Source organism: Rousettus aegyptiacus, unplaced genomic scaffold (genome assembly GCF_014176215.1).
Source record: "Rousettus aegyptiacus isolate mRouAeg1 unplaced genomic scaffold, mRouAeg1.p scaffold_m13_p_6, whole genome shotgun sequence".
In the NCBI taxonomy this organism is placed as follows: Eukaryota; Metazoa; Chordata; class Mammalia; order Chiroptera; family Pteropodidae; genus Rousettus; species Rousettus aegyptiacus.
Window position 1 is genome coordinate 38,871,845 of NW_023416309.1, and position 15,232 is coordinate 38,887,076.

Below are 15,232 nucleotides of genomic sequence, written 5' to 3' on the forward strand. Positions count from 1 at the left end.
GTCTGACCACGACCATTCCATCAATACTAAGCAGTTATCAAGCACCTGTTATGAGTAGTGAGGTGGTGCTACCAGTAGTACAGGGGGTGATACCAAAAAGGCACAATTCCGGGGCCTGGTTTAACTAAGGAGAGGAAACACAGCCAGATGAGTACAAGACAACTTATGGGTAGAATCCCACATAAACATCTAAACCAGCATCCAGTCCTTTCTATCGTCTTCTGACGATCTTTCTCAGATTCTTCTTTTTCTAGGTGGTGACAACAGCACCCCCTCAGCTGGTGTCCCCATCTCGAATTTGCTCCCCCCTGCAGGTTGTCCTATGTCTGGGCTGCTGGTTGAATTGTCCTCAGACATTACTTGAGCCATGGCCCTCTCTGCTTAAGGACCACGGGAGCACCTCATTAGCTGCTAAATCTAAATTCTTCCGCCTAGTTTTCAGTCTGTCCAGAATCTGACCCTGCTCAGGTGACATGACAGCTGTCTTAATATTATTGAAGAGCTATCAGAGAGAAGAAAGATTAATCTGATCACATGCTGCTCCATCCAGCAGGCAGAGAGAGATTATAGGTGGAAATCATAGGGAGACCTCAGTGCCTCAATAGAAAGAATTGTTCTCCTTTCTTTTTTAGCGTGTGACTGTGGGTGGCAGGGGTGGTGGTGGTGTAGTGGTTGCATTTATGGAGCTCTGACAATGCACAGAATACTATGTGCAGCCCCCACAGAACTTGATCTCTACTCACCAGTCCAAGGTGGCAGGAAGTAACAAAATACTGCACATCCAGCCTGAAATCAATCGTCTCACATTTCTGATAGTTTAGACAGACTACTGTCTATCAGCCCTATTAAACCAATGAATGAAGACAACAGAAGGACTATTTTTGATTTTCAAGAAAATACGTGTCTGTTTTGGATGCCTCGTGTTCATGTGGTACGTTTGGGTTGGAGAGATATGCAGGGGCCAAATTATGTAAAGCCCTGTTAGTCATCGTGAGGAATTTGGCAGCAGAAGCAGGGGAGTGATGTGATCCTAAAATGGAAGCAGAAGACCGTGAAGGATGAACTTTCTCACAAACGGAGGTTCGCAGCAATGACATGCATGGCCTTGAGCAGCACGTGCTCCCTGACACAGGAGCCAGGGTGGGGAACCCGTGTCTGGGATGCTTTATAGTGAGGTGGGTCTCCGGGAGGGATGTGAAGCAAGATGAATTCTAAGAATCCTCCTACCTATGACATTCCAGCTGGCCAGCCTCATCGCCTCCATCCCCTAAGCTGCAGCCTGGTCTCCAGTCGGGGCCTCTTCAATGCCTGCCGGGAGGTGGTACTAAACTGTCTCCTCACTCTGAATCTTCTCTCCACATTTACCCTATTCTCCTTTTAGTCATTCAGATTCTACCTGCCTACCAAAAATGCTCTCGATAATAAATTATTATAAAGGTGCAACAACAACGGGCTAAATAAACCTTTGTACGTTTGTACAATGGAATGTGTGGTTATTTACACTAAGATGATGGAAGAAAATTAATCATGTGGAAAGATGGGCACGGTATACTACTGTGCAAAAGAGGCTGGCTACAATGTGATCGGATTTAGGATGATTTTGGAAAATTAACAAAAATATGCATAAAAATATGCATAAAAATACTAGATGATGTGTACATCAAAATGTCATATTCTCTGGGTAATGGGATTAGAGGTATTTTCTGTTTTCTAAATCTTATAAAATTAGCAATGCTCAATTTTTATTGGCTTTTACAAAATTATTTTATTTTTTCCAGCAAAGCCACCTCTTTCCTGTTAACTCTGACCTCCACTTATCTCATCTTTTCTCTCAACCTTATTGTTCTATATAATCCAGCACATGGCTATAGATGGTCTTGCGTTGTTACCAGATTGTTGTTCCCTTCATGTTGGTCTTGTCCCTTCAATTAAGTTTATTCTGCCTAAATTGTTACTTACTTTCTCACTTTCCCCGTCGTATAGCACTGTGCAGGAACTGGGCACTTGATGGTGGCTTGGCCCTGGATCCTCTAGATGCCACACAACATACTGGCTTTCCAGGGAGGCCCTGAGAATGTCCCAAATGCCCACAGCTCTCATGGGGATGGAGAGCCCAGTGGACATGAGGTTTGCTTCTTGACCCAGACATCCAGTCACTGGCGTCCCTAATTGCTTAAACTTATCATACTGTACTGCCTCTATCTCTTCCAGTGATTGGATCCAGAGACCAGCAAAACCTTATGTCCTGTTCACACTCCAAACTAACTGTCTTCCAGTAGCTAGAACACAATTGGAGATGGGAAAGTCACCTTTGCATTCTTTTCTCATTACTTGTGAACAGCACTAGAGATGAAGGGGTCTTTCGTGACTACAATTCTTTCAGAAATTACCTCACATCCTGTTCTTGAGGAACGGACTTGATTGCTACAATGCTTACTGTGGTCTGGATCCTCTGCCAGGCAGTAGCTCTGTAAAGGTGACTGCAAGAATAGGGTGTGGTGAGAATTCCCTTTGCTCTTGTGCTTAGGCTGTGCTCGGAGGCAGCTATTCACTTCCATTTTTACTAGCAAACCCTCTAAACTGACCCCTGAAATGATTTCATCAAGCTCTTTTTACTCCGTAGGCAAGTCAAACTCCAGTCACCACTGCTTGGCACTACTAACATCTCTCTTTTCCATTGCTAAATCAGGGGGGCAGCAGAGCTTACTTAAATATGGCTTAAAACAGGAGACCCTGCCATTTTATTGATAGATTTTTTTCAAGTGCATTCAGATATGAGTCTCCATAGACATTTGGAGGGCTCTCAGGTGGAAGGAGGTCAAGATTTGTTCTGTAACCAAATCCTATTGCTTCTACAACCCTAACACCACTCCAATGTAGCACTTCTCTCCATCTCCCTTGGCACAGTCCTGGTCTAGACCACCCTGCAGCCTTGCCTGGATGACTGTGACAGCCTCATGACCAATCTGCCTGTCTAGTCTAACTCCTTTAAGTATTTTTTCAGAGAGCCTCAGTACTGTTTAAATTATAAATTCGATCACGCCACACCTCTGCCTAAAATCCTGTAATGCCTCTGCACTACCTTCAGGATAAACTCTAAACTCCTTAGTATTGCTTTTAAGACTCTGCCCCTGCTTGGTTCTTAGCTGCATGCCTTGCCCAGAAGGTGTCAGTCCTACCAAACCACTTGCACACCTAACCCCAAACACTTATTCTCTCTTACCTCCAGGGCTTGGCCTAGAACATTTCCACACCCTTCTTCACCTACTTAGCTCATTTGCCTTCTCCGTGTTACCCAGATGTTGCTTCCTCCAAAAGCCTATCACCAGTCAGCCAAGGCCGGGTTGATAATCCTACATCCTCAAAATTGTCATTTTATCTTGCCATTTTATCTTGTAATTGCCTGTTTACCTCTATCTTCTTCTCCAGACGATAAGCTCCTTGAGGGCTCAGATGGTTTTATTTATCATCGTATCCCCAACACCAGTGCCTGACAAGACACTCATTAGTTACTGAATGAATGACAGATGACATAACAAGGATGACAGATCAAAGTTTTATGGGTATAGATTTCTACTCTTTGTACTGAAGTTGTTAACAACTGGAGATAACCAAACAAGAGAACAGACTGACTCACAAAGCACAGTGAAAGCCCCATTCCTGAAAGTTTCCCAACAGAGCTGAGTGGTCTTCAGGTAGGAAGCTTCTCAGGTGGCAGGTTGGAGTGCATACCCTCCATTCACTTCCCATCTGTAAGAAGGCACAGTTAGCTTCATTTCTAGGGACAAAATTTCTGGGTTAGGGTCCCAGTTATGCACTTCCCATGAGACCTTGAGCAAGCCACCGCCTCAATGAGCTTTCCTTATCTGCAAAACAGAGATAACTGCACTACCTACTTCACAGATTTTGTGAGAACAGGTGAGATCACATATGCTAAAGTACTTGTAAAAGTCTTAAAACCAAATGAAAGGTGTTCTTATCTACCACATAATCTTCAGGACTTGCAACACTAAATAATTTCAGTTTTGCAACTACATTATAAAATGAAGTGCCACATGGAAAATTTTACTACTGTAGGCAGAGCTGAGAATCAGAACACAGAAATCCTCTACCTCTTCTGTGCCATACCACTGCCCTAGGGAATAGGCAATAGTGGAGTCAAGATCACCTGTTTAGGGAGGATGTCAAAGGCCTATTGTTCCTGCCATCCGGTGATTCCTTGTAGCCTATTAATAAAATAAGAGTAAGGCCCCAGGGTCTTAAATCACCATGATAATCAGCAGAAACAAAAACTATGAATCACAAAAGACCTCCCCTTGGGCCCCTCAATTTATGTTTAAAGTCAAGAATAGTTGACAGCATCTTATTTCCCCTTTGGCAAGACAAACCCAATGAAACAATTTAATTTAAAGGCTTTTTATTAGGAACCAGGGGAAGGAGCTGCTTATCCCTCTATAACAGTCTAGAGCAGGTCATCAGGCCCAGGAGGGAGAGAGGTTGTCAAAGGTGCTATGGTGTGCTTTGCTGCACCTATTTAGGGCCTGGAAGGGAAGGTGGTGGCAACGGAAGTTGGCAGGAACTGGTGTTAGCCAGAACACCAATAGCCTGGGAAGAGCCCCCTACCTTCCTTCCGACTCCACTCAAGGCTGGAGCGAGCCAGGAGACAGAGAATGCGGCTGGAGTCGGCAGGCGCAGCAGTGTCGTCTCAACCCCTGGCTTCATTCAGTGCTGCTTCACTTGCCTGCCCTCCACTCTTCTTGTCGTTTAGTAATTAGGTATTTGAAGAACTCATACACAGACCATGCGATGGCTGTGGAGGGGATCTGGTAAATGACTCTCGCCTGTACCCCTCGGAAGTAGGCGGTCACCCCACCTACTTGATATACCGTCCTGAAGGCACTAGCCATGCCTGTAATATGTCCTGTGAAGTTTGAGTTCAAAGCCAGGGACTCCTGGGTGTTGAGCAGTGTTTTGCAAACGTCCAGTGGGGTTGTGGCAGCGGCAGCTACAGCTCCTGCACAGGCTCCGGAGAGGACGTGGGAGCTGGGGTTGTACCGTCTCTGGGGGTTAAAGTGCTCCTGCAGGAATTCGTAGGTCATGAAGTGAATGGCTTGGAAAGGAACGTTCATGGCTAACTGGGTGGTGTAGCTGCGGTAAAAGGCCCCAGCCCCTTCATTTTGCCACACTGCCCGTACACAGTCTGTCACCCGGTGGTACGGTGAGTTGTACATCTGCATCCTCTGTTTGACCACTGGTGGTGTCATCAATGAGAAGGCAGAAATGGTGAAGGCAACCAGCCGGTGAGCAAGTGCCAGATTCAGTTCCAAGTCAGCAGATCAGCCAATATGATGGAGAGAAAAAAAATGAGTGCGCAGTCAGTTTGCCTGAAAAGTTAAGGTTTCCCTTTTCTGAGAGGAGGGGATCAGAGAGGGTTGGTAAAGAGACAAAAAATAATAGACCCACTTCTGGCAGGATTTCTTTAAAACCAACCAGTCCAATAATATGTCAGATCTATCTATGGTTCAGAAACTCCAGAGGCTTCCTTGAAATGAGCACCTAGCTACAATTACAACTCATAAAACAAGAAATAACTCAGTGGCAGTGAACATAATAAACATATAGCTCTAATGATCCTAATCCCCAGGTACTAAGAACACCTAACTCTTATGACTTGAGGATGTTCACTCCCTCCCACAGGAGAAGTACCACCAAAAACAAAATTCTTAGCTAGGAAGAGTGTGGTTTTAGTTTCCAAATATATCCTAATCCCTCAAGCAGATAACATGGTGTGAGCTCTGTGGATCTCATCCTTAGCTTTAGCCCCTTCCAAACCACGGCCTTGCCCAGACAGGAAAAAAAAAAAAAAAAAAAAAAAGAACTTAAGGAACATGCAACTATGCTAACCCTTCATATTTGCATGGGTACCTCGTTCTCCAACTAAAATGCAAAGATCCAAGCCACAAGGCAGGGAATGAACTCTACAATTCACCCTTTCATTCCTCTCAACTAGCTTCATTCCAACATAGCAGTATTTTCAACTGTCAAAATCCATTTTCACCTCTTCAAAGTGAAATAATCTGCTAATATTTCAGAGAAGATCAAATCCACTACAAAGGGGACTTCTAAGAAGGCCGAGAAACGGGCCAAGCAGAGCCTTATCTTTTTCTAGGGAAGCCCCAAAGATGACTTAAATCTCAATGAATATGTTTCCTGTCCAAGGGACTCCTGCTAAGTACTGACAACATGGGGGGAGCGCCCTCTGGTGGTAAGACAAGGTAACACGGCAGGATTTCCTACCAAAACGGAGGGGGTGCTCCTCAGCTTTCTTCTGCAAACCAGAAATAAAGGAAAAGCCCAGAGACGCAGATGCAGCTCCCCACAGAGAGAAAGGTTGAGGAATCGTTACCTTCAGCTGGATTCATGGCTGCATCATGAAGTAATGTCGCCACACACCCGGCTGCACCTGCAAAGGAGAAAACAACTGCCACATGTAAGGCCTGGAGAGGACAACTGATTCACCGAGGTCCCAGAATGAAGGGGAGTGGCTATGCTAAACCACAGCGCGCAGAGGGAATGGTGTTACGAACCAGTTCAAAAAATGGGAACCCACTGCTCCTACACTCCTGTCCCCAGAAATGAAGATATTTGTTCCCACTAACTTAGTAAGGTCACCAATGTACCCTCCACATCTAGGATATTAAGGTTGGGAAGTCAAAAAATAAAAGAGCCCAGATTTTACCAATAAAGGTGAGAATAAATGCAGTTCATGCTCCAAACAGGAAGCAGATACACTGCTGCCAAGGGATGCCAGCATATCGACTGACTCCAATGGAGGGAGAACATGAAGGACAGGTCGGATCTTCACTATAGAACACCACCTTCTAGCCTGCTGTCCTATGCTGCCCGACCCACCTCTAAATCCTAACATGTCTATGTAGACCTTTCCTCACCTTCTCCTCTCCGCACTCAATTTGGTTTTTAGACAATCCTCAATCTTCAGATTGCTATCCCTTCCCTTACTTCCACACAACTTCCAACACTGTGGTTTCTCCATACAGAAGTCCCTCGGTCCCACCCCCATTCACTTGAGGCCTTATCATGTTCTCAATGACCCAAAATGGCCCTGGTCAGTTGGGATCCTGAAAAGGTGAAGAGCTTGGGCTCCATTAGTGTCTTCCTTGGGCACCTGGGGGTGATCCTGCCCTGAGGGACAGGACACAACCCGACTATCAATAAATATACACTGTGTGTGTCTCCACATTACCAAGGCATTAGAAGTTGATGCCAGGGAGCAGTTGAGAGAGTCAAGCTGGTAGGTAAGGGAGGATACTGTAACCTTTGTTGAGGCGCCTCAAAGGAAGGGTGGGGTTGAAGCGGCCAGTTGTCTGAGAACATCAGGTTTGGAAGTCCCTCCCCTATAATCTGGCCTACCCCAGCCCAAAGCTTCAGCTCCAAACCACGCTGAGACTGGAAAGCATTGACAGCAGCAAAGCCCAAAGAGATGGGTTAGGTGGGGGAACCAGCACAGGAAGGCTCAATACCATTGGCAATATGGCTATTGCCCCCAGGGTGGATTATATCACTCAATGTCTTTTTTAACTTTTCGTAGCAGGCAAAATAGAGGGCGTGGGCAGGCCCCGCGCCTGTTGCTGTAACGTTCAGCCCCCGCATGGGCCTCCACAGGCCCTCCGTTCTCATAATCCTCCAGAGGGCTTCCAACACATTGCGATAGCGGGCTGCTGGGTCAGGCTGTAGACTCTGCATCCGGGTCTGAAATTATAGAGCGAAGAGCAATGTCAGTGATGACTTCTCGTTCAACCTCAACATTCAGGCCTTGGGCACTGAGCAGACTTTGTGGAATCGTGCCAGCGTGCAGGAGGGATACCTGGCATCCAGTTTTATATCCTTCCAAATCTATGTTCAATCTTTCCAAGGCTTGGACCTTTTTTTTTCTAGTCATTTTATGACCTAAGAATGGAATACCTTTTTTTCCCCCAAGAATATCATCCCCTGGTGTCTTCGAACTCCAAAATGATCCATAGCCCCAATGACAAATATTGAGCCCCTGTTTCAGAAGTTGCTTTTCTGCCTTTAATAACTCTGGCTAAGATTCTTTACAAATGGATTCTAAAGCCAAGTGTTTACTGTCTACGACATACTTTATGCGTTTCCGAAGACTGATCCTGGAGGCCCAAACACTATATTGACTAACGAGATGATGGCTCATCCTTTGATATAACTTTGATGATAATCTGATTTTTTCAGACTATTTGGCACTGGCAGCAGGGTCTGTAAGACAAAGTCTTGGCAGACATAGCATTCCTAATAGATGTTGCTCTAATTTTCCAGGAAAGAAAGCTTACTTTCTTTCTATCAAGGTGAAAACCAACCCAGTCTCTAAAACTAAAGGGGCTTCCAGATTGCTAATCTAAATTGATCAAATCCCTAAATTGGCATTGGTTAATAAAATCAGTCTCCATGAAATATAATCCTTGGAATCTCTAGAGGATTCAATGAATGGAATGAAAGTTTATGGTATACACTTTTTCTTTTTACTTCTGTTATACATATTATCACAGATGAATCTCACAGGCACAATGTTAAATGAAATAAGTCAGAAGACACAAGAGTATATACTGTATGATTTCATTTATATGAGTCTGTCAACATGAGAAATGTCCAAACCTGTAGAGAATTTTTATAACAATTTGTTTGAGCCAAACTGACAACATATGCCAGCGAACAAGATTTCAAATGCTCCTGGTAGAGATTGTATGATACTACTAGACAAAGTTTTATTGAAATTTGGGAAATTAATCTTATTTGAAACACTTCTCCAAATCATAGACCTTCTTTGAAGGGTGTGTCTCCCAATGAAGATCTCTTGTCTGTTGCTCCATTTCAAGGTTAAGGTAGCACAGGGACTAACAGTTAATAATAAAATCAATATCCAGTGCCTGGAACACAGTAGGCACTCAAGATGTTTGTTGATTGAATAAATGAAAGAATGAATGAATCTTAGCTGTGCCTGCACCAATTCAGAGAATTGGCCATTAGTGAGCCAATAGAGGTAACTGATGCCCAAGTACAATTTAAATTCTTACTTCATCACTGATTCAATCTGTATTTAAAAGCTTGAACTTTCCTGTTGGCCATTTGGAACCCAAGAGTAATGCCTTTTCTCAAGAGCATGGGAGAAAAAAATAACTAACCGGATTACCAGAAACTAACCAGATTGACAGGTCCTAATTAGCCAAAAGCAATCAACATTCCTCTATATTATTTTCTCCTGCCTGCTACCAAGAAAGAACTAGAAGCTTAAAAGATCACTTGAAGTTCGATTAGAAATACACAGTATCACTTATCACAATTTGACACCCTCTTCCACTTCTCAAAAAACAAATTCATAAATGTCCAATTGAGGGTGTACTTACTAATCTTTCACATCATACAAGGGGTATAAAATCCATCAGATGAGTTATTCAGAAAGGCTACAGACCTTTGCAGGCTATGGCTACTAACAGATGAACTGGGCCTAGTAGCTTAACAATTATGTGTTTCTATAGGTTTGTTTGGAACTGATCTTGTATAGGGAGAATACTCAGAAATCGCCCTGCTTTGCTGGAGTCAATGGCATGGTTAGGCAACAAGTCTTGAAAGATCTGGCCTCAGAGGCTTGGAACCCTTCACCCCCAAGAGAAACCTGGATTGTGGGTAAGTTACTCTGAACATTTTACACACATCTAAATGTGACTCACAATTTTAACTCAATGAAAATACACTCTTATGGTGAGGACGCAGGCATAAGCTATGCCAAATATAAAAATGTGGCTCCCCTAATTTGTGGACCAATACATCTATCTTTTGGAGAAAGACAAAATCTCTAAGTAAGAATATATTAATAGCCTTCAATATAACAAAAACCACTGCCTTGCTTTGAAGAAAAGCTACATGGACTAGTAGGGAGATAAGTGGTTTCATAAAAGACAAGCTACATTTGAGTTAGAAAGCCTGAGTTTAAGCCCCTGCTTTGCTAAACCTCTCTGAGCTTCAATATTATTGTCTATAGCATAAGACTAAGAATGGCTGGCACATCGGTCCATTGTGTGGATTCAAAGAGTTAAGGCATGTAAAAACCATTGGTAATTTATGATATGCTAGAAATATAAAGCTATGATTGTATTTAAATATGATTCTCAAAAGTATTGTTAGGATCTTACAGATCATGGCATTGTTGTCTCTGGATAAGTCATTTCACAAATATGCATGGGCAACTAACTGCTCCTTAATAAATCAGGTTTAATTTGTATTGTTTTCTTTTTAAAGTTTCTCTGTGATTATGATTTACATGTCTAGCTATTAATCTGAAGGTCATGTTTAGGAACAAGCACTATTGTCAAATTCTGTGCCTTGCTTAGTTCTGGAAATCTGCTTTTGAGAAGCTGTATGGAAGGCTAGGGAGTCAGACTGGGTTCAAATCATGACTCTACCACTTAAACTATATGACCTTGGACAAGTTACTTAACTTGCCTCCTTTTTTTCATCTGTAAAATAATGAAAATGGTGTCTACTTCATGAAGTTGTCTCAAGGATTAAATGAATAAATGAAAATAAGGCATGTCAGATAGTGCTTGGCAAACAAGAACTGTCATTTATTGAGTATTTGTTATTACTATTATTAGACACAAGAAAATCAAATAAGCCAATGCTTCCAGTCCCTAACACATCAGCGAATGTGTGTATATATCCATTTACATCTGGAATTTGGAAAAGAGAATTCCTCTTTGTTCTTTCTCTCTATTATATGAGTAGACTATTGGCTTCACCACTAGAGAGCTAAAAAAGCAGCACCTTGCTGACAGGTGGGTACTTTGCCAGATGACTTTTGAGAAGAGTTCTGACTGCTCTGAGTTGCAGAGCCTATCCTTATAAAGCCTGGTGCTTGAGGCCCAGAAAAAGAAAACTAGCATTTATTTGGGTTCCGAAACCTGCCTATATGACCATGGAAATAGTTGGCTGAATAACTATAGCCTAGCAAGGCTATGCTGACTTCTCATGGTCCCTCCCAAGGGCAATTTAAGTCACCTTGACTCAGATAAGTGGCTGGGGAGAAACAGGCTTACAAGCCAAGAGGCAATGTCAGCTTTCATTTGCAAACACTGCGCTGCTTTTGAGGCTCCAACATGGGCACCTGCCTCTAATCTTAGGGTACAGTTGGGCTGCTCTTCCTCTCTACCACTCATTTATGGTAAAGAGGAAGAAGAGCTGCCCCAGCACAAGTGAACTGGGAAGCCTTTTCTGAAGATATATGAATTTTACTTTCATGTCTGCATAAGTGTGTAACATACCTACTGACACTAAATCCTACAGGTCTCACCTAGTTTTTCCTTCTAGTCATTTACGTCCTAGCATTAATGGCAAATGATTCTTCTAAAATAAGCTTTTGTTTTTGAAGACTCCTGAGCATTATTTCCTCCAGATAAAAAAATTATTTCTTTAATGTAGGGCATTGAGGCATGACTAAAATGTTGTATGACTCATTTTTTAAAAAAAATTCCAAAGCTTATGTAAATGAGTAAGAACTGTTCTTTAAAATACTGTAGTTACCCTGAAAGGCTAGAAGTGACTTCCAGCAATGCTGTGATTATGCAAAACATTTTTGGAACTCTTCTTCAGAAATGTTCCCTCAGTGAGTTTAGCAGCCTCAGGAGTCAATCAGTCAGTCTCCTCGCTTTCTGGTCCCACCTTATCTTTGACTCTAACCAGTACTACCCATTGTGACCTGCCGTTTTATCCACCATATTTGATCCTGAATGGTTTCAGTTACTAAAAAGTCAATTCCATCTTGTATTAGGACAAAGATTTGCTCCCACTAAAGATATGCACCCAAATATTCTAGAGGCATTTCTAACAGAGGAATCTGTAAAATGTTAACAGCAACAGTAGCATTATATAAATACATGGGGTAAGGAGGTAGCTTCCCAAGGTATTGGGACAACACTTAAATTGGTAAGTTAGAGTAATTTCTAAGTCCGTCACATTACATTGTATTTTTTAAGTCATTAAATAATGCTCTTTGATCTAGTTTTTATTTGATACCTTTCCTGAAACAGAGCACTCTAGACACTGCTCTTTACTCACAGTCTAAGTATAGTGACGTTATTTTGCAGTCAGATCATATTAACTTTTGGATATATAGCATTAACAATTCAGTCATTCAACCTGGACTCCATTATATAAATGTCTGAATCTTTTTCATTTGTAGTTGTCCATTTTACATTTCAATATTGTTAGAGCACTAACCATTTTCTTCTCTCTGATGGATTTTACTGTTTATTTCTATTCCTCCCAATTGACAAGAGCTTTTAAAATTCTAATGTTCACTTCAGCCAAGTGCATTTACCACTCTTTCAGTCGGTATAGCTCTTGTTAGGAGTTATCTTGCAATGTGCCAGAATACTCCTACCAACTCAATGTCATTCACAAAGCTTAATGAGCACTTTCTCCATTTCCTCATCCACATTAAGAATGAAATATGAAACGGTACTGGAACCAGGAAGAAACAGAAGAGACAGTCTGCATTTCCTAAGTTGATACTCTCCTCTTTCTGAACATATAACATTTTTCCTAATTTGTGGACAAAACATACATCAATGAGCTAATAGGATATTGTCTGACTATACCCTTAAACGTGTTAAGGAAGCACCAGTCTGTTATTACATTTATTTCAACAAATCCCCTTGAGATAACTTCTAAATTTAGTCCTCATTTTTAGTGGTTGGTACCTTAGCTTATGCACAAGAAGAAAAAGAACTGAAAAGAATAATCGGTTCCCTTCTTCACTCAGCTTTCTTAAGAAGCACCTGACTTTTTACACCTTCTACTCAGCCTGCTTGGCTGTGGATGCAATAACTAGATTTACTTTCATCAAATCACACCCTCGTTTTGAGCTCATTTCATTTTCTTCACACTTATATCCACTTTCCTATATCGTAATGCTTCCCTTCTAGTCAAGTTTTCCCTTTTTGTCAACTTCAGATGGCTAAAGAAATACACTATCGGTTCCATTTCTCCGTTAGGGGCTGATGTTTTCCCTGCACATGGACAATCCTAATCCCAGCTCAATTTTCATGTTCAGGAAATAGGTGGAGTGTCATATGTTTGCTGCACAGAGAAACCGAAACCTTTTCCTGAACACGGTCTTTCTCACATTATTTCCAGTCTGGTACTCTGAGTTCTGACTGCACAATGATTTCCAATCACTCACGGGTTAGATTAAGTAAATTTTTTTTATCTAGTTGAGAGATCCCAGATTCTGGTTCTTGCCGCGTCTCTTTTTAGGGAAGACACAGCAAGGAGCTTGTAAAAAAGCACTCGCCCAGAGAACATCTCAAGGCATTAGGATCTGATTCAAGGCAGTTGGCTTCACCTTAATCAAGTTAGTGACACTTACCCGTTCTCATCCCATCCCACCCTATTCCTGTTTAGTCCCAGCTGAGATCCAGGGCTTGGGCTGACAGATTTTCGTTCCAGAGTCCTGATTCAGATCTCACTGACGGTTAGAAACGGGTCCCGGTTCCTGACAGAGATCAACTCCCAGCCCGGACCTTGCTTGCATGGAGTATCAGTCGAAATGTGTGGTGATGGCAGGAGCTAAGAAGGAACTCATGTCGGCTCCGGCTCTCGGCCGGGATCCTGGCTCCGGACAGGACCCAGGGATCGGGTCAGCCCCAGGTCGGGTTCGGAGCCGGTCCAAGTCTCACCTTGACGCAGTCGATGGGGTACATCACGCAGTGCTCCAGAATCCCTGCCACGGCGCCCGCCACCATGTGCGTGGTGACAGTGGCTCCGGCCGGTAGCGCCTCATAGTCCGGTCCGGAGTCCGGATCCTGCCGTACCGGGGGCCTGCAGGCCCCGGCCTCCCCGCCGCCGGCCCCCCGGCCCACGCCCCGCTGCAGCCACCCGTCCAGCAGCGCCGACTCCCCGGGGCTCCGCCCCGGCCCAGATGCCGGCCCCCCCGCCACACCGCCAGCACCCCTCCCCTCTAGCTCCATCCACCCGGGCCAGCTGCGGCGTCCACCCTCGCCGCCGCTGCCGCCGCCGCCCCCCGGCCCCGTTGCGTCTGCCTCAGGCGCGGCCCAGAGAGCCCCGGGCCTCCGGCTCCCGCTTGGCCCCGGGGACACGCCCCCCAACCAGCCATTGGTGCCGCCACCAAATTAGCCCCGCCCCCTTATATACGTAGAAGAAATATGTCTGCGGTATTAGTGAAGTTGCCTGTCATTCCTCCGCCCCGCGGCATTGCTGCCGCTGAGAACCCACCCCTTCCCCTTTGATCTTGGAAGATTCTTGTTTATTGGCCACTGATTGGCCGACATGTAAAAGTTAAGGCTGAACTTTGATAGGCTCAACCACCCTTGATACTTTGACCGCGGCTATTGGCCCGCACCACGTCGGGATCCGATTGGCTACAGGAAGAGAGCGAAGCGCCAGAGAGGATAGAGGCCGGATTTGGGCCCCAGACTGGCGCCTGTGGAGCTACGGGCGCTGCGGGTCGGGTCGCCGGGAGGCGGTCAGTGCCAGGCCTCAAGGTCAAACCGCTGAAGGCTGCCGTTAGAGCCCGTGCTCAAACGCCCGCCGCAGATCCCGAGACACCCAGGTCCCTAGCCCGAGAGATCTGTTCCCGCGGGATCTCAGGCTAGTGGGAGGCGGAGCCAGCCTGAGCCGGGCATCCCCTGGCGCGCCCGGCGAGTCTGTTCGGGAACTTGTTACGACAGGCGGGCGGTGGCCCGTTTGACTCTGGTCGGGTCTGGAGTGTTGCCCGACCCCCACCCCAGGCCGCGCGCGAGCTGACTCCTGAGGTCCCGGTGTTCTTCAGGGAAGGCACTGAGCTTGTCCCCGAAGTCACCCAGGAAACCCCGCAGTTGAATGAATGAATTGTCCGGGGACCCACTGTCTGTGGGCACTGCGCCAAGCCGCGAGCTGGAGGGAGACAGGGAAGGAAGATGTCGAAATGGAATGATTCAGAGACAGGTGGAGAGGCCGGACTGGAGACAACTGTCAGAACACTGCAGGGGAAAGTACGGCCACTGTGGGGAAACTCGGATGTACAGCTTGTTCTTCAGCTGACACCCTGATGAACCCTACTGCCTGTTCATGATTGCCTTTTGTGAAAAGACCACTCCTTGCCAGTCTGGTAGGCTAGAGTCGGAGGGATGCACCTTGACTAAAGAAA

General features: G+C 44.7%; 1 protein-coding gene across 2 annotated transcripts; it reads right to left on the reverse strand.

Annotated features, from left to right (window-relative positions):
- Nucleotides 1–4,400: 4,400 nt before the first annotated feature.
- On the reverse strand, nucleotides 4,401–14,144 carry SLC25A28 (solute carrier family 25 member 28). Of its 2 annotated transcripts, none has more exons than XM_016124261.2 (4): nucleotides 13,764–14,144; nucleotides 7,542–7,770; nucleotides 6,407–6,463; nucleotides 4,401–5,251 (listed from the first exon to the last, which is right to left on the reverse strand). In XM_016124261.2, exons 1-4 carry the CDS (start codon nucleotides 14,052–14,054, stop codon nucleotides 4,734–4,736), a joined length of 1,095 nt encoding a protein of 364 aa, XP_015979747.1. In that variant the 5' UTR covers nucleotides 14,055–14,144; the 3' UTR covers nucleotides 4,401–4,733. The 2 variants fall into 2 exon arrangements, with proteins under 2 accessions (XP_015979747.1, XP_015979748.1); XM_016124262.2 differs by lacking the exon at nucleotides 13,764–14,144 and adding an exon at nucleotides 13,454–13,757.
- Nucleotides 14,145–15,232: the final 1,088 nt, after the last annotated feature.